The 24,523-nt window shown below is 40.1% G+C and overlaps 1 protein-coding gene across 1 annotated transcript in view; it reads left to right on the top strand.

The window, feature by feature from the left end:
* The window catches only part of LOC136677838 (sushi domain-containing protein 2-like), a 117,401-nt gene extending 94,735 nt beyond the window's left edge, over positions 1 to 22,666 (top strand). The window contains exons 14-15 of the mRNA XM_066655504.1: positions 20,591 to 20,687; positions 22,350 to 22,666. Of these exons, the coding sequence (XP_066511601.1) occupies positions 20,591 to 20,687; positions 22,350 to 22,404 (152 nt within the window). The 3' untranslated portion in view covers positions 22,405 to 22,666. The remainder of the gene's footprint in view (positions 1 to 20,590; positions 20,688 to 22,349) is intronic.
* Positions 22,667 to 24,523: the final 1,857 nt, after the last annotated feature.

The raw sequence follows: 24,523 nt of genomic DNA, 5'->3' as shown, positions 1-24,523 counted from the left end.
TTACTATAGTTAAAAGAGGATTAATAATAGCTGGTAGTACTTCTTTTAAAAGTAATTTTGTGGGAATTGCATCAAGTGTGCAAGTTGTACAGTTTGTGGAGGTGATAATCTCTAGTTCTAACTGTGGGAGTGGGTAAAAGTCTTTCTTTTACAGTTACATTATGTTATATTATAACAGTCACATCGGGTGGCAGCCAGGGCAGATTTAATACTGTGGATTGAGTTTGTTGTCTAATATTCTCAATTTTATTATTAAAAAAGTCCATAAAATCTTTACTGGTGAGAGTTGCTGGAATTAGCCAGAAACGGCTTGATATTTTGTATTTCTGGAAAACACACTAAACAGTGCTCTCGGATTGTTTTTATTATTGGAGATCAGCGAAGGATAAGCTGAGCGAGCTTTAGTGAGGGCATTTCTATACTCTATAAGGCTGTCCTTCCAGGCAGAATGGAACACTTCCAGCTTGGTTGATCACCATTTCCGCTCTAGTTTCCGTGATGTTTTAAGGTATGGGTTTTATCATTATACCATGGGGCAAGTTTTTTCTGTCTAATACGTTTTCTTTTAAGTGGTGCCACTTCTAAAGTAGATCGACAGGTATTTTCTAAGTAATCAGTTAGTACATCTAGCTCCGTAGGTTCTGATGGAGTGGGAACTTGGGTTGATAGTTCTGGGAGGTTTTCTATAAATTGTACGATGGTAGATGATTTTATTATATGCTTTGTAGAATAGCGAGGGGACATATATATATTATGGCTAAGACGTAGCTCATATGAAATAAGGGAATGGTCGGAGATTGCTGAGGATTGCGGTAAGATATTAATTTTGTCTATGTTTAGACCAAGTGTCAGAACTAAGTCTAAAGTGTGACTGCAGTAGTGAGTTGGCCCTGTTACATTTTGAGTAATACCAACAGAGTCTAGGATTGAAGTAAATGCCTTTTTAGTGGGTCATCTGCCTTCACAAAATGGATATTGAAATCTACAATTATAACTTTATGATTGCACACAGCTAGGTTTGCAGCGAAATCAATGAATTCTTTAAGAAATTCTGAGTAAGGTCCTGGTGGTCTGTAAATGTTACATAATAAAAATGAGTCCTTTTTTGTGACCAGGTTTGTAATAATGGTGAAGAGAACCTCAAAAGAAGTGAAGGTGTCTCATTGTTTAAGACTGATATCTAGGGTGTTTGGGTAAATTACACATACTCCACCTCCTTTGCCTGATAATCTTGGGCTATGCACGTAATTATAGTCTAGAGGGGTGGCTTCATTTAGTGCTGAAAATTCATTTGGTCTAACCCAAGATTCCGTGAGACAGAAAACGTTGAATGTGTGATCACTTATGATATCATTTACGATGACTCCTTTTGAGTTTAGTGATCTTATGTTGAGTAACCCAAATTTTAGTTCTACCGCTTTTGGTTGAATTAGAGCAGGTGGATGTTTTTGTGCCTCTGTAATAAATAATCATGTTGAGATAATCTATAAAATAGATCTATGGATGGTTAGTAAGTGATAAAGACAGAAATAAGTATAGAAATAACAGTATAAACAAGTAACAGGAAAACTAGGGCGAGCAAAACAGCTTCTTCTAAACCGGTACAGGAACAGCCAAACGGGTTGCGGACAGATCACATCCTCTTTTACATCAACCTTCTTTAACCACCACAACAGCCTCCTCCACCCACAACACCCTCCTCCACCCACAATACTCTCCTTAACCCACACAACACCCTCCTCCACCCACAACACTCTCCTTAACCCACACAACACCAACCTCCACCTACATCACCCCCCTTTAACAAACACAACACCCTCCTCCACCCACAAAGTCTTCTTTAACCCACACAACACCCTCCTCCACCCACAAATCTCTCCTTAACTCACACAACACCAACCTCCACCTACATCACCCTCCTTTAACAAACACAACACCCTCCTCCACCCACAAAGCCTCATTTAACCAGCACAACACCCTCTTCCACCCACACAACACCAACCTCCACCTACATCACCCTCCTTTAACCACCACAACACCCTCCACCACCCACAATACTCTCCTCCACCCACAAAGCCTCCTTTAACCACCCAAACACCCTCCTCCACCCACAACACCCTGTTCCACCCACACAACACCAACCTCCACCGAAAGCACCGTTCTTTAACTGCCACAACACCCTCCTTTAACAAACACAACACCCTCCTCCACCCACAAAGCCTCATTTAACCACCACAACACCCTCTTCCACCCACACAACACCAACCTCCACCTACATCACCCTCCTTTAACCACCACAACACTCTCCTCCACCCACAACACCCTCTTCCACCCACACAACACCAACCTCTACCTACATCACCCTCCTTTAACCACCACAACACCCTCCTCCACCCACACAACACCAACCTCCACCGAAAGCACCCTTCTTTAACTGCCACAACACCCTCCTCCACCCACACAACACCCTCCTTTCCCAACAACACCCTCCACCACCCACACAACACCAACCTCCACCTCCATCGCCCTCCTTTAACCACCACAACACCCTCCTTTCCCAAAAACACCATCATCCATCCACACAACACCCACCTCCACCCACAACACCCTCCTTTAACCACCACAACATCCTCCACCCACTCACACAACACCCACCTCCACCTCACACAACAACCACCTCCACTCACACAACAACCACCTCCACTCACACAACAACCACCTCCACCTACATCACCCACCTCCACTCACACAACCACCTCCACCTCACACAACAACCACCTCCACCTACATCACCCACCTCCACTCACACAACAACCACCTACACCTACATCACCCACCTCCACCTACATCACCCACCTCCACCCACACAACAACCACCACCACCTACATCACCCACCTCCACTCACACAACAACCACCTCCACCTACATCACCCACCTCCACTCACACAACACCCTCCTTGACCCACACATTTTTTTAGCTATACTCTAAGGTTCTGAAACGCGTCTAACGCTCGTTTGTGTAGGTTTAGTTTTCTAGAATTTTACACAGTTTAGTTCCTGTGACGGTGTGTTTGTAAGACACTGTTCAGGCCGTGAGGTGGGAGCGTTTGAGGAAGCCTGCTGTAGAGCGACAGAGGAATCCAGAGGGACATAAAACCCCAGAGACTCAGCGTGACACAAAACTGTTCAAATATTTAAAGAAAAGTAAAAAAAATAATAAAATCTAATTGAAGAAACAGCCAGTGCATTGTGGCTGGAACAGAGGGTCGTTCTCCTCATCAGCCACCAGGGGGCAGCATTTACCAGGATTTAACACTAGATACAGGCCTTTGTTTCACCACCATCTTCATTATCTTCACCATCTTCACCTTCATCATCTTCGTTTTCAAAGTAACACAGTAGAACGGTGTAATAATATTAATAAAAATAAGAAGAATATTAATACATTTTATTTATATAGCACTTTGCAAAACTCCAAGATGCTTACAATAGTCATAGTCTAACAAAGAGTACAGAACAAACATAACTAGACTACATTATAGGGGTATTGTAACTAAGGGAGGAAAGATATATTTTGAGGTTTGATTTGAACATAGAGTGAGTTAGAGAGTGTTGGACTAAAGGGAGAACAGAGTTCCAGAGTTGGAGCAGATCTAGAGAAATCTCCATCACCAGAGCTGTGGAGGCTGGAGGGAGGGAGCAGCCGGCTGAGGAAGACCTGAGAATGTGAATGTGTGAGGCATGAAGAAGAGCAGAGAGGTGTGAGGGAGCAAAGTTAAGATGTTAAGAGGAAGCCAGTGAAGATGTTGGAGAACAGGGGTGATGTATCGGTGAGAGCAAGTGCAAGTGGAGATGGAGATGAAGGCAGCAGATTGAGAAAGACATGGGCTGATTTTGGTGATGTTGCTTTACACTGTTTTACTGTTCTTTACACTGTTTTACTGTGCTCTACACAGTTTGCTAACTTACTATGCTAACTATAGCATAGTAAAACATTGTAGAGCAGAGTGAAACAGTGTAGTGTAGAATAGTGTAGAACAATTAAGCAGTGTAGAACACGGTAAAGCAGTGTAGAACACAGTAAAGCAGTGTAGAACACAGTAAAACAGTGTAGAACACAGTAAAACAATGTAGAGCACAACAAAACAGTGTATAGCATAGTAAAACATTGTAGAGCAGAGTGAAACAGTGTAGAACACAGTAAAACAGTGTAGAGCACAGTAAACAGTGTAGAACACAGTAATAGAGTGAAGAACACAGTAAAACAGTGTAGAACAGTGTAGAGCACAGTACAACAGTGGAGAACACAGTAAAACAGTGTAGAACACAGTAAAATAATGTAGAGCACAACAAAACAGTGTAGAACAGTGTATAGCATAGTAAAACAGTATAGAGCACAGTGAAACTGTGTAGAACATTGTAGAACACAGTTAAACATTGTAGAACAGGATAGAGCACAGTAAAGCAGTGTAGAACACAGTACAACAGTGTAGAACAGTGAAGAACACAGTAAAACAGTGTAGAACACAGTACAACAGTGTAGAGCACAATAGAACACAGTAGAACAGTGTAGAACACAGTAAAACTGTAGAACAGTATAGAGCACAGTAAAACAACGTAGAGCACAGTAAAACTGTGTAGAACAGTGTAGAGCACAGTAAAGCAGTGTAGAACACAGTAAAACTGTGTAGAACAGTGTAGAGCACAGTAAAACAGTGTAAAGAACAGTAAAACAGTGTAAAGCAAAGTAAAGCAGTGTAGAGCACAGTAAAATTGTGTAGAGCACAATAAAACGGTGTAGAACACAGTAGAACAGTGTAGAGAACAGTAGTGTAGAACTCAGTAGAACAGTGTAGAGCACAGTAAAACAACGTAGAGCACAGTAAAACTGTGTAGAACAGTGTAGAGCACAGTAAAGCAGTGTAGAACACAGTAAAACTGTGTAGAACAGTGTAGAGCACAGTAAAACAGTGTAAAGAACAGTAAAACAGTGTAAAGCAAAGTAAAGCAGTGTAGAGCACAGTAAAATTGTGTAGAGCACAATAAAACGGTGTAGAACACAGTAGAACAGTGTAGAGAACAGTAGTGTAGAACACAGTAAAACAGTGTAGAGCACAGTGAAACAATGCAGAACACAGTAAAACACTGTAGAGCAAAGTAGAACAGTGTAGAGCACAGTAAAGCAGTGTAGAACAGTGAAGAACACAGTAAAACAGTGTAGAACAGTGTAGAGCACAGTAAAACAACGTAGAGCACAGTAAAACTGTGTAGAACAGTGTAGAGCACAGTAAAGCAGTGTAGAGCACAGTAAAACAGTGTAAAGAACAGTAAAACAGTGTAAAGCACAGTAAAGCAGTGTAGAGCACAGTAAAATTGTGTAGAGCACAATAAAACGGTGTAGAACACAGTAGAACAGTGTAGAGAACAGTAGTGTAGAACACAGTAAAACAGTGTAGAGCACAGTGAAACAATGCAGAAGACAGTAAAACACTGTAGAGCACAGTAGAACAGTGTAGAGCACAGTAAAGCAGTGTAGAGCACAGTAAAGCAGTGTAGAGCACAGTAAAACAGTGTAGAGCACAGTAAAGCAGTGTAGAGCACAGTAAAGCAGTGTAGAACACAGTGAAACAGTTTAGAGCACAGTAAAGCAGTGTAGAACAGTGTATAGCACAGTAAAACAGCGTAGAGCACAGTGAAACAGTGTAGAACAGTGTAGACCACAGTATAACAGTGTAGAACACAGTATAAGAGTGTAGAACAGTTTAGAGCACAGTAAACAGTGTATAACATAGTAAACGAGTGTAGAACACAGCAAAGCAGTGTAGAAGACAGTAAAACAGTGTAGAACAGTGTAGAGCACAGTAAAACAATGTAGAGCACAACAAAACATTGTAGAACAGTGTATAGCATAGTAAAACAGTGTAGAGCACAGTAAAACAGTGTAGAACAGTGAAGAACACAGTAAAACAGTGTAGATCAGTTTAGAGCACAGTAAACAGTGTATAACATAGTAAACGAGTGTAGAACATAGTAAAAGAGTATAAAAACAGTAAAACAGTGTAGAACAGTGTAGACCACAATAAAGCAGTGGAGAACACGGTAAAACATTGTAGAACAGTGTAGAACACAGTAAAAGAGTGTAGAACACAGTAAAACAGTGTACAACAGTGTAGAACACAGTAAAACAGTGTAGAACAGTGTAGAACACAGTAAAACATTGTAGAACAGTTTAGAGCACAGTAAACAGTGTATAACATAGTAAACGAATGTAAAACACAGTAAAAGAGTGTAAAAAACAGTAAAACAGTGTAGACCACAATAAAGCAGTGGAGAACACGGTAAAACATTGTAGAACAGTGTAGAGCACAGTAAAAGAGTGTAGAACACAGTAAAACAGTGTACAACAGTGTAGAACACAGTAAAACTGTACAACAGTGTAGAACAGAGTAAAACAGTGTAGAACAGTGTAGAACACAGTAAAACAGTTTAGAGCACAGTAAACAGTGTATAACATAGTAAACGAATGTAAAACACAGTAAAAGAGTGTAAAAAACAGTAAAACTGTGTAGAACAGTGTAGAGCACAGTAAAGCAGTGTAGAACACAGTAAAACTGTGTAGAACAGTGTAGAGCACAGTAAAACAGTGTAAAGAACAGTAAAACAGTGTAAAGCACAGTAAAGCAGTGTAGAGCACAGTAAAATTGTGTAGAGCACAATAAAACGGTGTAGAACACAGTAGAACAGTGTAGAGAACAGTAGTGTAGAACACAGTAAAACAGTGTAGAGCACAGTGAAACAATGCAGAACACAGTAAAACACTGTAGAGCAAAGTAGAACAGTGTAGAGCACAGTAAAGCAGTGTAGAACACAGTAGAACAGTGTAGAACACAGTAAAACTGTAGAACAGTATAGAGCACAGTAAAACTGTGTAGAACAGTGTATAGCATAGTAAAACAGTATAGAGCACAGTGAAACAGTGTAGAACATTGTAGAACACAGTTAAACATTGTAGAACAGGGTAGAGCACAGTAAAGCAGTGTAGAACACAGTAAAACAGTGTAGAACAGTGAAGAACACAGTAAAACAGTGTAGAACACAGTACAACAGTGTAGAGCACAATAGAACTCAGTAGAACAGTGTAGAACACAGTAAAACTGTAGAACAGTATAGAGCACAGTAAAACAGTGTAGAACAGTGTAGAGCACAGTAAAACAACGTAGAGCACAGTAAAACTGTGTAGAACAGTGTAGAGCACAGTAAAGCAGTGTAAAGAACAGTAAAACAGTGTAAAGCACAGTAAAGCAGTGTAGAGCACAGTAAAATTGTGTAGAGCACAATAAAACGGTGTAGAACACAGTAGAACAGTGTAGAGAACAGTAGTGTAGAACACAGTAAAACAGTGTAGAGCACAGTGAAACAATGCAGAACACAGTAAAACACTGTAGAGCAAAGTAGAACAGTGTAGAGCACAGTAAAGCAGTGTAGAACACAGTAAAAAAGTGTAGAGCACAGTAAAGCAGTGTAGAACACAGTGAAACAGTTTAGAGCACAGTAAAGCAGTGTAGAACAGTGCATAGCACAGTAAAACAGCGTAGAACACAGTGAAACAGTGTAGAACAGTGTAGACCACAGTATAACAGTGTAGAACACAGTATAAGAGTGTAGAACAGTTTAGAGCACAGTAAACAGTGTATAACATAGTAAACGAGTGTAGAAGACAGTAAAACAGTGTAGAACAGTGTAGAACACAGTAAAACATTGTAGAACAGTTTAGAGCACAGTAAACAGTGTATAACATAGTAAACGAATGTAAAACACAGTAAAAGAGTGTAAAAAACAGTAAAACAGTGTAGACCACAATAAAGCAGTGGAGAACACGGTAAAACATTGTAGAACAGGGTAGAACACAGTAAAAGAGTGTAGAACACAGTAAAACAGTGTAGAACACAGTAAAACAGTGTACAACAGTGTAGAACACAGTAAAACTGTACAACAGTGTAGAACAGAGTAAAACAGTGTAGAACACAGTAAAACATTGTAGAACAGTTTAGAGCACAGTAAACAGTGTATAGCATAGTAAAACAATGTAGAGCACAACAAAACATTGTAGAACAGTGTATAGCATAGTAAAACAGTGTAGAACAGTGAAGAACACAGTAAAACAGTGTAGATCAGTTTAGAGCACAGTAAACAGTGTATAACATAGTAAACGAGTGTAGAACATAGTAAAAGAGTGTAAAAACAGTAAAACAGTGTAGAACAGTGTAGACCACAATAAAGCAGTGGAGAACACGGTAAAACATTGTAGAACAGTGTAGAACACAGTAAAAGAGTGTAGAACACAGTAAAACAGTGTACAACAGTGTAGAACACAGTAAAACAGTGTAGAACAGTGTAGAACACAGTAAAACATTGTAGAACAGTTTAGAGCACAGTAAACAGTGTATAACATAGTAAACGAATGTAAAACACAGTAAAAGAGTGTAAAAAACAGTAAAACAGTGTAGACCACAATAAAGCAGTGGAGAACACGGTAAAACATTGTAGAACAGTGTAGAACACAGTAAAAGAGTGTAGAACACAGTAAAACAGTGTACAACAGTGTAGAACACAGTAAAACAGTGTACAACAGTGTAGAACACAGTAAAACAGTGTACAACAGTGTAGAACACAGTAAAACAGTGTACAACAGTGTAGAACACAGTAAGACTGTACAACAGTGTAGAACACAGTAAAACTGTACAACAGTGTAGAACAGAGTAAAACAGTGTAGAACACAGTAAAACATTGTAGAACAGTTTAGAGCACAGTAAACAGTGTATAGCATAGTAAAACATTGTAGAGCAGAGTGAAACAGTGTAGAACACAGTAAAACAGTATAGAGCACAGTAAACAGTGTATAACATAGTAAACGAGTGTAAAACACAGTAAAAGAGTGTAAAAAACAGTAAAACAGTGTAGAACAGTGTAGACCACAATAAAGCAGTGGAGAACACGGTAAAACAGTGTAGAACAGTGTAAAACATAGTAAAAGAGTGTAGAACACAGTAAAACAGTGTAGAACAGTTAAGAGCACAGTAAACAGTGTATAACATAGTAAACGAGTGTAAAACACAGTAAAAGAGTGTAAAAAACAGTAAAACAGTGTAGACCACAATATAGCAGTGGAGAACACGGTAAAAGAGTGTAGAACAGTGTAGAACACAGTAAAACAGTGTAGAACACAGTAAAACATTGTAGAACAGTTTAGAGCACAGTAAACAGTGTATAACATAGTAAAATAGTGTAAAAAACAATAAAACAGTGTAGAACAGTGTAGAGCACAGTAAAGCAGTGTAGAAGACAGTAAAACAGTGTAAAACACAGTAAAGCAATGTAGAGCACAGTAAAATTGTGTAGAGCACAATAAAACGGTGTAGAACACAGTAGAACAGTGTAGAGAACAGTAGTGTAGAACACAGTAAAACAGTGTAGAGCACAGTGAAACAATGCAGAACACAGTAAAACACTGTAGAGCAAAGTAGAACAGTGTAGAGCACAGTAAAGCAGTGTAGAACACAGTAAAACAGTGTAGAGCACAGTAAAGCAGTGTAGAACACAGTAAAACAGTGTAGAGCACAGTAAAGCAGTGTAGAACACAGTAAAGCAGTGTAGAACACAGTGAAACAGTTTAGAGCACAGTAAAGCAGTGTAGAACAGTGTATAGCACAGTAAAACAGCGTAGAGCACAGTGAAACAGTGTAGAACAGTGTAGACCACAGTATAACAGTGTAGAACACAGTATAAGAGTGTAGAACAGTTTAGAGCACAGTAAACAGTGTATAACATAGTAAACGAGTGTAGAACACAGCAAAGCAGTGTAGAAGACAGTAAAACAGTGTAGAACAGTGTAGAGCACAGTAAAACAATGTAGAGCACAACAAAACATTGTAGAACAGTGTATAGCATAGTAAAACAGTGTAGAGCACAGTAAAACAGTGTAGAACAGTGAAGAACACAGTAAAACAGTGTAGATCAGTTTAGAGCACAGTAAACAGTGTATAACATAGTAAACGAGTGTAGAACATAGTAAAAGAGTGTAAAAACAGTAAAACAGTGTAGAACAGTGTAGACCACAATAAAGCAGTGGAGAACACGGTAAAACATTGTAGAACAGTGTAGAACACAGTAAAAGAGTGTAGAACACAGTAAAACAGTGTACAACAGTGTAGAACACAGTAAAACAGTGTAGAACAGTGTAGAACACAGTAAAACATTGTAGAACAGTTTAGAGCACAGTAAACAGTGTATAACATAGTAAACGAATGTAAAACACAGTAAAAGAGTGTAAAAAACAGTAAAACAGTGTAGACCACAATAAAGCAGTGGAGAACACGGTAAAACATTGTAGAACAGTGTAGAGCACAGTAAAAGAGTGTAGAACACAGTAAAACAGTGTACAACAGTGTAGAACACAGTAAAACATTGTAGAACAGTTTAGAGCACAGTAAACAGTGTATAACATAGTAAACGAGTGTAAAACACAGTAAAAGAGTGTAAAAAACAGTAAAACAGTGTAGAACAGTGTAGACCACAATAAAGCAGTGGATAACACGGTAAAACAGTGTAAAACATAGTAAAAGAGTGTAGAACACAGTAAAACAGTGTAGAACAGTTAAGAGCACAGTAAACAGTGTATAACATAGTAAACGAGTGTAAAACACAGTAAAAGAGTGTAAAAAACAGTAAAACAGTGTAGACCACAATATAGCAGTGGAGAACACGGTAAAAGAGTGTAGAACAGTGTAGAACATAGTAAAAGAGTTTAGAACACAGTAAAACAGTGTAGAACACAGTAAAACATTGTAGAACAGTTTAGAGCACAGTAAACAGTGTATAACATAGTAAAATAGTGTAAAAAACAATAAAACAGTGTAGAACAGTGTAGAGCACAGTAAAGCAGTGTAGAAGACAGTAAAACAGTGTAAAACACAGTAAAGCAATGTAGAGCACAGTAAAATTGTGTAGAGCACAATAAAACGGTGTAGAACACAGTAGAACAGTGTAGAGAACAGTAGTGTAGAACACAGTAAAACAGTGTAGAGCACAGTGAAACAATGCAGAACACAGTAAAACACTGTAGAGCAAAGTAGAACAGTGTAGAGCACAGTAAAGCAGTGTAGAACACAGTAAAACAGTGTAGAGCACAGTAAAGCAGTGTAGAACACAGTAAAGCAGTGTAGAACACAGTGAAACAGTTTAGAGCACAGTAAAGCAGTGTAGAACAGTGTATAGCACAGTAAAACAGCGTAGAGCACAGTGAAACAGTGTAGAACAGTGTAGACCACAGTATAACAGTGTAGAACACAGTATAAGAGTGTAGAACAGTTTAGAGCACAGTAAACAGTGTATAACATAGTAAACGAGTGTAGAACACAGCAAAGCAGTGTAGAAGACAGTAAAACAGTGTAGAACAGTGTAGAGCACAGTAAAACAATGTAGAGCACAACAAAACATTGTAGAACAGTGTATAGCATAGTAAAACAGTGTAGAACACAGTAAAACATTGTAGAACAGTGTAGAGCACAGTAAACAGTGTAGAACACAGTAAAAGTGTGAAGAACACAGTAAAAGAGTGAAGAACACGGTAAAACAGTGTAGATCAGTTTAGAGCACAGTAAACAGTGTATAACATAGTAAACGAGTGTAAAACACAGTAAAACAGTGTAGAACAGTGTAGACCACAATAAAGCAGTGGAGAACACGGTAAAACATTGTAGAACAGTGTAGAACACAGTACAACAGTGTAGAACACAGTAAAACAGTGTACAACAGTGTAGAACACAGTAAAACATAGTAAAAGAGTGTAGAACACAGTAAAACTGTAGCACACAGTAAAACATTGTAGAACAGTTTAGAGCACAGTAAACAGTGTATAACATAGTAAATGAGTGTAAAACACAGTAAAAGAGTGTAGAGCACAGTAAAGCAGTGTAGAACACAGTAAAGCAGTGTAGAACACAGTGAAACAGTTTAGAGCACAGTAAAGCAGTGTAGAACAGTGTATAGCACAGTAAAACAGCGTAGAGCACAGTGAAACAGTGTAGAACAGTGTAGACCACAGTATAACAGTGTAGAACACAGTATAAGAGTGTAGAACAGTTTAGAGCACAGTAAACAGTGTATAACATAGTAAACGAGTGTAGAACACAGCAAAGCAGTATAGAAGACAGTAAAACAGTGTAGAACAGTGTAGAGCACAGTAAAACATTGTAGAACAGTGTAGAGCACAGTAAACAGTGTAGAACACAGTAAAAGTGTGAAGAACACAGTAAAAGAGTGAAGAACACGGTAAAACAGTGTAGAACAGTGAAGAACACAGTAAAACAGTGTAGATCAGTTTAGAGCACAGTAAACAGTGTATAACATAGTAAACGAGTGTAGAACATAGTAAAAGAGTGTAAAAAACAGTAAAACAGTGTAGAACAGTGTAGACCACAATAAAGCAGTGGAGAACACGGTAAAACATTGTAGAACACAGTACAACAGTGTAGAACACAGTAAAACAGTGTACAACAGTGTAGAACACAGTAAAACATTGTAGAACACAGTACAACAGTGTAGAACACAGTAAAACAGTGTACAACAGTGTAGAACACAGTAAAACATTGTAGAACAGTGTAAAACATAGTAAAAGAGTGTAGAACACAGTAAAAGTGTGAAGAACACAGTAAAAGAGTGAAGAACACGGTAAAACAGTGTAGATCAGTTTAGAGCACAGTAAACAGTGTATAACATAGTAAACGAGTGTAGAACATAGTAAAAGAGTGTAAAAAACAGTAAAACAGTGTAGAACAGTGTAGACCACAATAAAGCAGTGGAGAACACGGTAAAACATTGTAGAACAGTGTAGAACACAGTACAACAGTGTAGAACACAGTAAAACAGTGTACAACAGTGTAGAACACAGTAAAACAGTGTACAACAGTGTAGAACACAGTAAAACAGTGTACAACAGTGTAGAACACAGTAAAACATAGTAAAAGAGTGTAGAACACAGTAAAACAGTGTAGCACACAGTAAAACATTGTAGAACAGTTTAGAGCACAACAAAACATTGTAGAACAGTGTATAGCATAGTAAAACAGTGTAGAACAGTGAAGAACACAGTAAAACAGTGTATAACATAGTAAACGAGTGTAGAACATAGTAAAAGAGTGTAAAAAACAGTAAAACAGTGTAGAACAGTGTAGACCACAATAAAGCAGTGGAGAACACGGTAAAACATTGTAGAACACAGTACAACAGTGTAGAACACAGTAAAACAGTGTACAACAGTGTAGAACACAGTAAAACAGTGTACAACAGTGTAGAACACAGTAAAACAGTGTACAACAGTGTAGAACACAGTAAAACATAGTAAAAGAGTGTAGAACACAGTAAAACAGTGTAGCACACAGTAAAACATTGTAGAACAGTTTAGAGCACAACAAAACATTGTAGAACAGTGTATAGCATAGTAAAACAGTGTAGAACAGTGAAGAACACAGTAAAACAGTGTATAACATAGTAAACGAGTGTAGAACATAGTAAAAGAGTGTAAAAAACAGTAAAACAGTGTAGAACAGTGTAGACCACAATAAAGCAGTGGAGAACACGGTAAAACATTGTAGAACACAGTACAACAGTGTAGAACACAGTAAAACAGTGTACAACAGTGTAGAACACAGTAAAACATTGTAGAACAGTGTAAAACATAGTAAAAGAGTGTAGAACACAGTAAAAGTGTGAAGAACACAGTAAAAGAGTGAAGAACACGGTAAAACAGTGTAGATCAGTTTAGAGCACAGTAAACAGTGTATAACATAGTAAACGAGTGTAGAACATAGTAAAAGAGTGTAAAAAACAGTAAAACAGTGTAGACCACAATAAAGCAGTGGAGAACACGGTAAAACATTGTAGAACAGTGTAGAACACAGTACAACAGTGTAGAACACAGTAAAACAGTGTACAACAGTGTAGAACACAGTAAAACAGTGTACAACAGTGTAGAACACAGTAAAACAGTGTACAACAGTGTAGAACACAGTAAAACATAGTAAAAGAGTGTAGAACACAGTAAAACAGTGTAGCACACAGTAAAACATTGTAGAACAGTTTAGAGCACAGTAAACAGTGTATAACATAGTAAATGAGTGTAAAACACAGTAAAAGAGTGTAGAGCACAGTAAAGCAGTGTAGAACACAGTAAAGCAGTGTAGAACACAGTGAAACAGTTTAGAGCACAGTAAAGCAGTGTAGAACAGTGTATAGCACAGTAAAACAGCGTAGAGCACAGTGAAACAGTGTAGAACAGTGTAGACCACAGTATAACAGTGTAGAACACAGTATAAGAGTGTAGAACAGTTTAGAGCACAGTAAACAGTGTATAACATAGTAAACGAGTGTAGAACACAGCAAAGCAGTGTAGAAGACAGTAAAACAGCGTAGAGCACAGTGAAAAAGTGTAGAACAGTGTAGACCACAGTATAACAGTGTAGAACACAGTATAAGAGTGTAGAACAGTTTAGAGCACAGTAAACAGTGTATAACATAGTAAACGAGTGTAGAACACAGCAAAGCAGTGTAGAAGACAGTAAAACAGTGTAGAACAGTGTAGAGCACAGTAAAACAATGTAGAACAGTGTATAGCATAGTAAAACAGTGTAGAGCACAGTGAAACAGTGTAGAACACAGTAAAACATTGTAGAACAGTGTAGAGCACAGTAAACAGTGTAGAACACAGTAAAAGTGTGAAGAACACAGTAAAAGAGTGAAGAACACGGTAAAACAGTGTAGAACAGTGTAGAACACAGTAAAACATTGTAGAACAGTGTAGAGCACAGTAAACAGTGTAGAACACAGTAAAAGTGTGAAGAACACAGTAAAAGAGTGAAGAACACGGTAAAACAGTGTAGAACAGTGAAGAACACAGTAAAACAGTGTAGATCAGTTTAGAGCACAGTAAACAGTGTATAACATAGTAAACGAGTGTAGAACATAGTAAAAGAGTGTAAAAAACAGTAAAACAGTGTAGAATAGTGTAGACCACAATAAAGCAGTGGAGAACACGGTAAAACATTGTAGAACACAGTACAACAGTGTAGAACACAGTAAAACAGTGTACAACAGTGTAGAACACAGTAAAACATTGTAGAACAGTGTAAAACATAGTAAAAGAGTGTAGAACACAGTAAAACAGTGTAGAACACAGTAAAACATTGTAGAACAGTTTAGAGCACAGTAAACAGTGTATAACATAGTAAATGAGTGTAAAACACAGTAAAAGAGTGTAAAAAACAGTAAAACAGTGTAGAACAGTGTAGACCACAATAAAGCAGTGGAGAACACGGTAAAACAGTGTAGAACATAGTAAAAGAGTGTAGAACACAGTAAAACATTGTAGAACAGTTTAGAGCACAGTAAACAGTGTATAACATAGTAAAATAGTGTAAAAAACAATAAAACAGTGTAGAACAGTGTAGAGCACAGTAGACAGTGTATAACATAGTAAACGAATGTAAAACACAGTAAAAGAGTGTAAAAAACAGTAAAACAGCGTAGAACAGTGTAGACCACAATAAAGCAGTGGAGAACACAGTAAAACAGTGTAGAACACAGTAAAGCAGTGTAGAAGACAGTAAAACAATGTAGAGCACAACAAAACAGTGTATAGCATAGTAAAACATTGTAGAGCAGAGTGAAAGAGTGTAGAACACAGTAAAACAGTATAGAGCACAGTAAACAGTGTATAACATAGTAAATGAGTGTAAAACACAGTAAAAGAGTGTAAAAAACAGTAGAACAGTGTAGACCACAATAAAGCAGTGGAGAACACGGTAAAACAGTGTAGAACAGTGTAAAACATAGTAAAAGAGTGTAGAACACAGTAAAACATTGTAGAACAGTTTAGAGCACACTAAACAGTGTATAACATAGTAAAATAGTGTAAAAAACAATAAAACAGTGTAGAACAGTGTAGAGCACAGTAAAGCAGTGAACACAGTAAAGCAGTGTAGAAGACAGTAAAACAGTGTAAAACACAGTAAAACATTGTAGAACAGTGTAGAACATTAAAACAGTGTAGAGCAGTGTAGAACACAGTAAAACGGTGTAGAACACAGTAGAACAGTGTGAAAGTTGTTGTGAAAGTTCAGAGCAGTTGAACTATTTCTGTTTTGAAATTTCTGACCTTGTGTCCAGATCTCTCTCTGTCTCTCTCTCTCTCCCTCCCCCCTCCCTCTCTCTCACTCCCCCTCCCTCTCTTGCCCTGTCTCTCCCCCTCCCTCTTTTCTCTCTCTGATTTGTTTGATCTTTTGCTTTAAAAGTCATAGTAAAAATTAAACAAAAAAAGTTTAGTGATGTGTAATCATGTGGGCACTTAGACACCCCCCCCTCTCTCTCTCTGTCTTTATCTGTGTATCTCTCGACCCTCCTCCTGTAAGTGAAGCGTAACAGTGCTGTGCTCCATTAGTGAGTTCATGCATTCCTGCACACTTTATCTCTCTCTTTCTCTCTCTCTGTCTCTGTCTGTCTCACTCTTTCTCTCTATCTCTCTCTCTCTCTCTCTCTCTATCACTCTGTATCTATCTCTGTCTCTCTAACTCTCTCTGTAATCTCTCTCTCTCTCTCTCTCTCTCTCTCTCTCTCTGTAATCTCTGTATCTCTCTCACTCTGGGTGAGTGAGTGGGTGAAAGCTGAGCGTCAGACAAAGGGATGCGGGTGAGAGTGGAAAGAAGGGAGAGAGTGGTGGTGTGGGGTGGGGGTCGGTGTTTAAAGCTCAGATTAAAACTGTTTAAATTCAGGCTGCAGACCTGTGTGTGGGGAACCAGAGCGGGATCATCGCGGGGTGGAGCGTCCGGATCAGGGAACGCCGAGGATAAAGAACACAACCTTTAAGCACAAATACTCCACACCTCCACAGGGGCCTAACCTCACTACCACCTAGATGTCCACATGAGGAGTAGTGTGGCTGGATTCTGTATGAGACAAATGAATGCAGTACATTCAGTCACACCCACAACTCCTTACATGGCCACGCGTGGAGACGCCATGGTCTCTGTTCTCGTGTGGACAAAGAAAACTGATCTTTTCTGAAACACAGTCACAAACTACACTGTACACACGCAGCTCCTCTCTCCCTCTACAGTGAACTACATCAGTCACAAACTACACTGTACACACGCAGCTCCTCGCTCCCTCTACAGTGAACTACATCAGTCACAAACTACACTGTACACACACAGCTCCTCGCTCCCTCTACAGTGAACTACATCAGTCATAAACTACACTGTACACACACAGCTCCTCACTCCCTCTACAGTGAACTACATCAGTCATAAACTACAATGTACACACGCAGCTCCTCTCTCCCTCTACAGTGAACTACATCAGTCACAAACTACACTGTACACACGCAGCTCCTCGCTCCCTCTACAGTGAACTACATCAGTCACAAACTACACTGTACACACACAGCTCCTCGCTCCCTCTACAGTGAACTATATCAGTCACAAACTACACTGTACACACGCAGCTCCTCGCTCCCTCTACAGTGAACTACATCAGTCACAAACTACACTGTACACACACAGCTCCTCGCTCCCTCTACAGTGAACTACATCAGTCACAAACTACACTGTACACACGCAGCTCCTCGCTCCCTCTACAGTGAACTACATCAGTCACAAACTACACTGTACACACACAGCTCCTCGCTCCCTCTACAGTGAACTATATCAGTCACAAACTACACTGTACACATGCAGCTCCTCGCTCCCTCTACAGTGAACTATATCAGTCACAAACTACACTGTACACACGCAGCTCCTCGCTCCCTCTACAGTGAACTACATCAGTCACAAACTACACTGTACACACACAGCTCCTCGCTCCCTCTACAGTGAACTATATCAGTCACAAACTACACTGTACACACACAGCTCCTCGCTCCCTCTACAGTGAACTATATCAGTCACAAACTACACTGTACACACGCAGCTCCTCGCTCCCTCTACAGTGAACTACATCAGTCACAAACTACACTGTACACACACAGCTCCTCACTCCCTCTACAGTGAACTACATCAGTCATAAACTACTGATGACTAAATAGAAATTGTGTGTTAGAAATACAGTGGGTACAGAAAGTATTCAGACCCCTTTAAATGTTTCACTCTTTTTTTCATTGCAGCCATTTGCTAAAATCAAAAAAGTTCATTTTATTTCTCATTAATGTTCACTCACTACCCCATCTTCACAGAAGAAAACAGAAATGTAGAAATTTTTCAAATGTATTAAAAAATAAAAACTGAAATTTCACATGATCATAAGTATTCAGACCCTTTGCTGTGGTACTCATTTAACCCACATGCTATTTCTTCTCATCCTCCTTGAGATGGTTCTACTCCTTCAGTGGAGTCCAGCTGTGTTTAATTAAACTGATTGGACTTGATTAGGAAAGGCACACACCTGTCTCTATAAGACCTCACAGCTCAGTGCATGTCAGAGCAAATGAGGATTGTGAGGTCGAAGGAACTGTCCAAGGAGCCCAGAGACAGAATTGTGGCAAAGCACAGATCTGGCCAAGGTTACAAAAGAATTTCTGCAGCACTCAATGTTCTTAAGAGCACAGTGGCCTCCATAATCCTAAAATGGAGGAAGTTTGGGCGACCAGAACTCTTCCTAGACCTGGCCGTTCAGCCGAACAGAGCAGTTGTGGGAGAAGAGTCTTGGTGAAAGAGGTAAAAAAGAACCCAAAGATCACTGTGACTGAGCTCCAGAGATGCAGTAGGGAGATGGGAGAAAGTCCCACAAAGTCAACAATCACTGCAGCCCTCCACCAGTCGGGGCTTTATGGCATGGTGGCAATACATATGAAAGCCCACATAGAGTTTGCCAAAACAAAACACATGAAGGACTCCCAGACTATGAGAAATAAGATTCTCTGGTCTGATGAGATGAAGAATTCTAAGCCTTATGTGTGAAGAAAACCAAGCACTGCTCATCACCTGCACAATACAATCCCAACAGTGAAACATGGTGGTGGCAGCATCATGATATGGGTTTTTTTTTTCAGCTGCAGGGACAGGTTGCAACTGATGGAATGATGAATACGGCCAAGTACAGAGATATCCTGGATGAAAATCTCTGTCTACATTTCTGTTTTTTTCTGTAAAGATGGGGTAGTGAGTGTACGTTAATGAGAAATAAAATGAACTTTTTTGATTTTAGCAAATGGCTGCAATGAAACAAAGAGTGAAAAATTTAAAGGGGTCTGAATACTTTCGGTACCCACTGTATACTGCACTGTTAACATCTAGATTCAGTCGTTTCAGGACGTGTGTAGTGCAGTACAGAGGGAGGATGGAGGGACTTGGGATTAAACCTCGGTGTTTCTCTCAGGCTTCGTGGTGTTTTGATGCCTCTCTGTGAGAGTGGAATGGTAATGCAGCGGCTTGCTTATCAGTTTTTAAAAATAAACAGATCTGTGTGGACGGGGCCTCAGTGAGCACTGGCTCGAGCTGAAGACTCCACTGTGTTTGTCATTTTTGTATTTCTTCTCTCCCTCTATCCCTCTGTCTTTCTCCCTCTGTGTCTCTCTCTCTCTGTCTCTCTCTCCCTCTTTCTGTCTGAACTCATTTCCTCTCGCTTCATCTCCTCTTCTGTCACTCCACTTGTCTTCTCTGAGCCATTAATAAAACGCTCCACATAGTTTGGGACAGAGGACTGAAGGGGGGAGGAGCACTACTCAACACAAGCATAACATAATTATTATAATTCACACTTTAATATCATTAGTTTTTCTGTTTAACTGCACATTGTACAGTCAGTGTACTGGAACATAGCTGTGAGAATCTGAGTTCAGCCTCATAATCATCAATGAGGGTCAGGGGCTGGTGTTGGGGATTATTTCTGGATCAAACTCACCACTCCAACTCACCCCAGAGGAACTCCATCACTCCAGAGAACACAGTTCCACTGTTCCACACACCAGAGGAACCCCATCGCTCCAGAGAACACTGGTCCACTGTTCCACACACCAGAGGAACACCATCACTCCAGAGAACACAGTTCCACTGTTCCACACACCAGAGGAACTCCATCACTCCAGAGAACACAGTTCCACACACCAGAGGAACTCTATCGCTCCAGAGAACACAGTTCCACTGTTCCACACACCAGAGGAACTCCATCACTCCAGAGAACACAGTTCCACACACCAGAGGAACCCCATCGCTCCAGAGAACACAGTCCCACTGTTCCACACAGCAGAGGAACTCCATTATATCCATTGGTAGTGTGAAGATCCTATGTGAGGGCTGAGTGTGGATTAATGAAGATGCTGCTGATGACCCACCACTTGTTTGTTTGTTTATGTTTGTCTCTTTGTGTTTTTTTACATGTTTGTTTTTTATCTGATTGTATATTGTTATTTGATATGAATGTGTTTATGTTAGTTACATCTTTATCTCTGGTTGCGCAGGTTTGATAATCTGAGGGTTTGTGTGTTTACAGACATGTTTATTAGAATATTTATCTGTGTTTTTTAAATGTTGTTTGTTTGTTTAGATGATGTGGTGGCGGTGGTCCTGGGAAGCCTGGGGGCTGTTTTGACACTGGTGGCTTTGATCTCAGCGATGTTGATTTACAGCAGAAAACAGAAAAGGTGAGTGTTTACAGGTTTGTTTTTGTTTATTAATGTTTACAAACACAACAAAGACTGTTGACAATTAAACACTGTTTTATGTTGAAGTCTGTGATGTTCTTCAGTAGAGTGTTCTGTTATGTCTCTGTTCATAAACAGTCTCTGTTCAGGTTCCTCTCTTGGAGCAGTAATTTTAATTTCAGGGTGAGTGCGGTGGGCTAAGAGCAGTGGTCCAAGTGCAACAGGCTGAGTGCAGTGGGATTAGTGCAGCGGGCTGAGTGTAGTGGGATTCGTGTGGCGGGCTGAGTGCAGTGGGATTCGTGTGGCGGCCTGAGTGCAGTGGTCCGAGTGTGGCGGGCTGAGTGCAGTGGTCCGAGTGTGGCGGGCTGAGTGCAGTGGGATTAGTGTGGCGGGTCGAGTGCAGAGGGATTAGTGTGGCGGGTTGAGTGCAGTGGGATTAGTGCGGCAGGCTGAGTGCAGTGGGATTAGTGTGGCGGGCTGAGTACAGTAGGATTTGTGCAGCAGGTTTAGTGCAGTGGGATTAGTGTGGCGGGCTGTGTGCAGTGAGATTAGTGTGGCGGGCTGAGTGCAGTGGGATTACTGTGGTTGGCTGAGGACAGTGGGATTAGTGCGGCAGGTTGAGTGAAGTGGGATTAGTGTGGCGGGCTGAGTGCAGTGGGATTTGTGCGGCAGGCTGAATGTGGTGGGCTGAGTGCATTGGGATCAGTGTGGTGGGATTAGTGCAGTGAGACGATGCTGATATTTGCTGAAAATTAAAAAGTTAAAATTGTCAAAAAAAGACATAAAACAGGTTTACAAACTTTTGACAGACAGATGAAATCAGTCAAAACAAATCTCAAACACACACACACACACACACACTAACCCCTCCCTGTTTAATGGCCCTTTAGCCCTCAGGTAAGTTTCAGTGTAAGGTTACAACTACAGGGGCTTAACCCCCACCTACACACACACAGACACACACACACACTTACAGTTTCAGAGAGAGAAGGGGAGTGTGTAAATAAAGATGTTTTAAGGATGTATAATTAGAAAATAATGTAACATAAACCTTTGTTTCACCTGTGAACATTTTACTATCACACGTATGCAAATAAAGTGTGTGTGTGTGTGTGTGTGTGTTCTAGACATTCTGGTACTTTCCAGATATTAGATTTCCCAGCATGCCTCAGCACGCCCAGCTCCTTGTGACCACAAAGTCATTAACACACACTCTCAGAACTGATCTCTCTCTCTCTCACACACACACACACACACACACACACACACACACACACACACACACACACACACACACACACAAATCTGATCACTCACACACACACAGATCTGATCTCTCGCTCACACAGACAAACAGATTTGATCTCTCTCTCTTTCTCTTTCTCTCTCTTACACACACACACACACTCTGATTAGCTTTTCTTTACACCTCACCCTTCAGTCTGATCTCAGATCTGATCTCACATTAGCACTCATTCTCTGACTCATAAAGAGCAGTGGAGTAAAGTCAGAATGTGAAGATGAACCCAAATGTTGCACCCATTTTCTGTGTAAACTGAAGCGTCCAGTCTGAGTCAGGTGAAGTGTATGATCCCAAAGAATATTACCCTGAAGATTAGACAGTGTTTTTTTTTATGCTAATTCTTCTTTTTTCATTTTTAGGCAAAGGATGAAAGAGACAGAAGGCCAAGTGGTTTATCAGTCACACTCTCTCTAATCTCTAATCTTTAATCTCTGATTTATAATCTCTGATCTCTTATCTCTAATTTCTCTTTTCTGATATCTGGTCTAATATCTGATCTCTAGTATATGATTTGTAATATCTACTATAGTAATCTCTAATGTCAGACTGTGATGGGGTTATGATCAGATGAAGCTCAGACTGTGATGGGGTTATGATCAGATGAAGCTCAGACTGTGATGGGGTTATGATCAGATGACGCTCAGACTGTGATGGGGTTATGATCAGATGACGCTCAGACTGTGATGGGGTTATGATCAGATGAAGCTCAGACTGTGATGGGGTTATGATCAGATGAAGCTCAGACTGTGATGGGGTTATGATCAGATGAAGCTCAGACTGTGATGGGGTTATGATCAGATGAAGCTCAGACTGTGATGGGGTTATGATCAGATGAAGCTCAGACTGTGATGGGGTTATGATCAGATGAAGCTCAGACTGTGATGGGGTTATGATCAGATGACGCTCAGACTGTGATGGGGTTATGATCAGATGACGCTCAGACTGTGATGGGGTTATGATCAGATGACGCTCAGACTGTGATGGGGTTATGATCAGATGAAGCTCAGACTGTGATGGGGTTATGATCAGATGAAGCTCAGACTGTGATGGGGTTATGATCAGATGAAGCTCAGACTGTGATGGGGTTATGATCAGATGACGCTCAGACTGTGATGGGGTTATGATCAGATGACGCTCAGACTGTGATGGGGTTATGATCAGATGAAGCTCAGACTGTGATGGGGTTATGATCAGATGACGCTCAGACTGTGATGGGGTTATGATCAGATGAAGCTCAGACTGTGATGGGGTTATGATCAGATGACGCTCAGACTGTGATGGGGTTATGATCAGATGAAGCTCAGACTGTGATGGGGTTATGATCAGATGAAGCTCAGACTGTGATGGTGTTATGATCAGATGACGCTCAGACTGTGATGGGGTTATGATCAGATGAAGCTCAGACTGTGATGGTGTTATGATCAGATGACGCTCAGACTGTGATGGTGTTATGATCAGATGAAGCTCAGACTGTGATGGTGTTATGATCAGATGACGCTCAGACTGTGATGGTGTTATGATCAGATGAAGCTCAGACTGTGATGGTGTTATGATCAGATGACGCTCAGACTGTGATGGTGTTATGATCAGATGATGCTCAGACTGTGATGGTGTTATGATCAGATGAAGCTCAGACTGTGATGGGGTGGAGGACCGCGGTTAGATTATTGTTGAAATTCTGATGTGAATTTGTGGTTAATTTTAAAATAATTACTTTGTGTTATTTATGTATTTTCTCCTTTTGTATTTTATCAAATCTCTGTCCACTGACCACTCCGTCCTGACGTATCATTGTTCTCTCTGGGAATTATCACCACTTTTTTAATCTCAGGTTCTGTGAAGGGTTTGTTCTGGAGATCAAACAGTAACAGAATTTACGGCAGGAATTTTACTGTGAGGAGTTTGTAGCTTATTTTTCTTAAATTATAAAGTGCTCAGTGATATAATAGTGTTTGTTTTTGTAATAGAATTGCAATAGTATATGAAATGAAGCAATGTCAATCTTAATTTAAAGCTGTTTTAATAAATTCTGCTGGACTCTTGTGTCTGGTCTCTTTCTCTGAGAGTAAAGCTCTGACAAAGTGTTGATAACGGTTTGTGTGTGTGTGTGAGCGAGAGAGAATGTGTGTAAGAGAGAGAGAATGTTTGTGTGTGTGTTAGAGAGAGAGAATGTGCATGTGTGTGAGAGAGTGTGTGTGTGAGAGAGAGTGTTTGTGAGAGAGTGCGAGTGTTTGTGTAGGAGAGACAGTGGGTAGGAGAGAGAGAGAGAGAGTGTGTGTGTGAGAGAGAGAGAGTGTGTTTGTAAAAGAGAGAGAGTGTGTAAGAGATAATATTTGTGTGTGTGTGTGTGTGAGAGAGAGAGAGAGAGAGAGTGTTTGTGAGAGAGTGCGAGTGTGTGCAGAAGAGACAGTGGGTAGGAGAGTGTGTGTGTGTGTGTGAGAGAGAGTGTGTGTGTGAGAGTGCGAGTGTGTGTGCAGAAGAGACAGTGGGTAGGAGAGAGTGTGTGTGTATGTGTGTGTGTGTGTATGTGTGT

This window comes from Hoplias malabaricus, chromosome Y (genome assembly GCF_029633855.1).
Source record: "Hoplias malabaricus isolate fHopMal1 chromosome Y, fHopMal1.hap1, whole genome shotgun sequence".
NCBI lineage: Eukaryota > Metazoa > Chordata > Actinopteri > Characiformes > Erythrinidae > Hoplias > Hoplias malabaricus.
The sequence above is the reverse complement of the archived record's forward strand: the minus strand, read 5'-3'. Positions and strand labels throughout refer to the sequence as shown.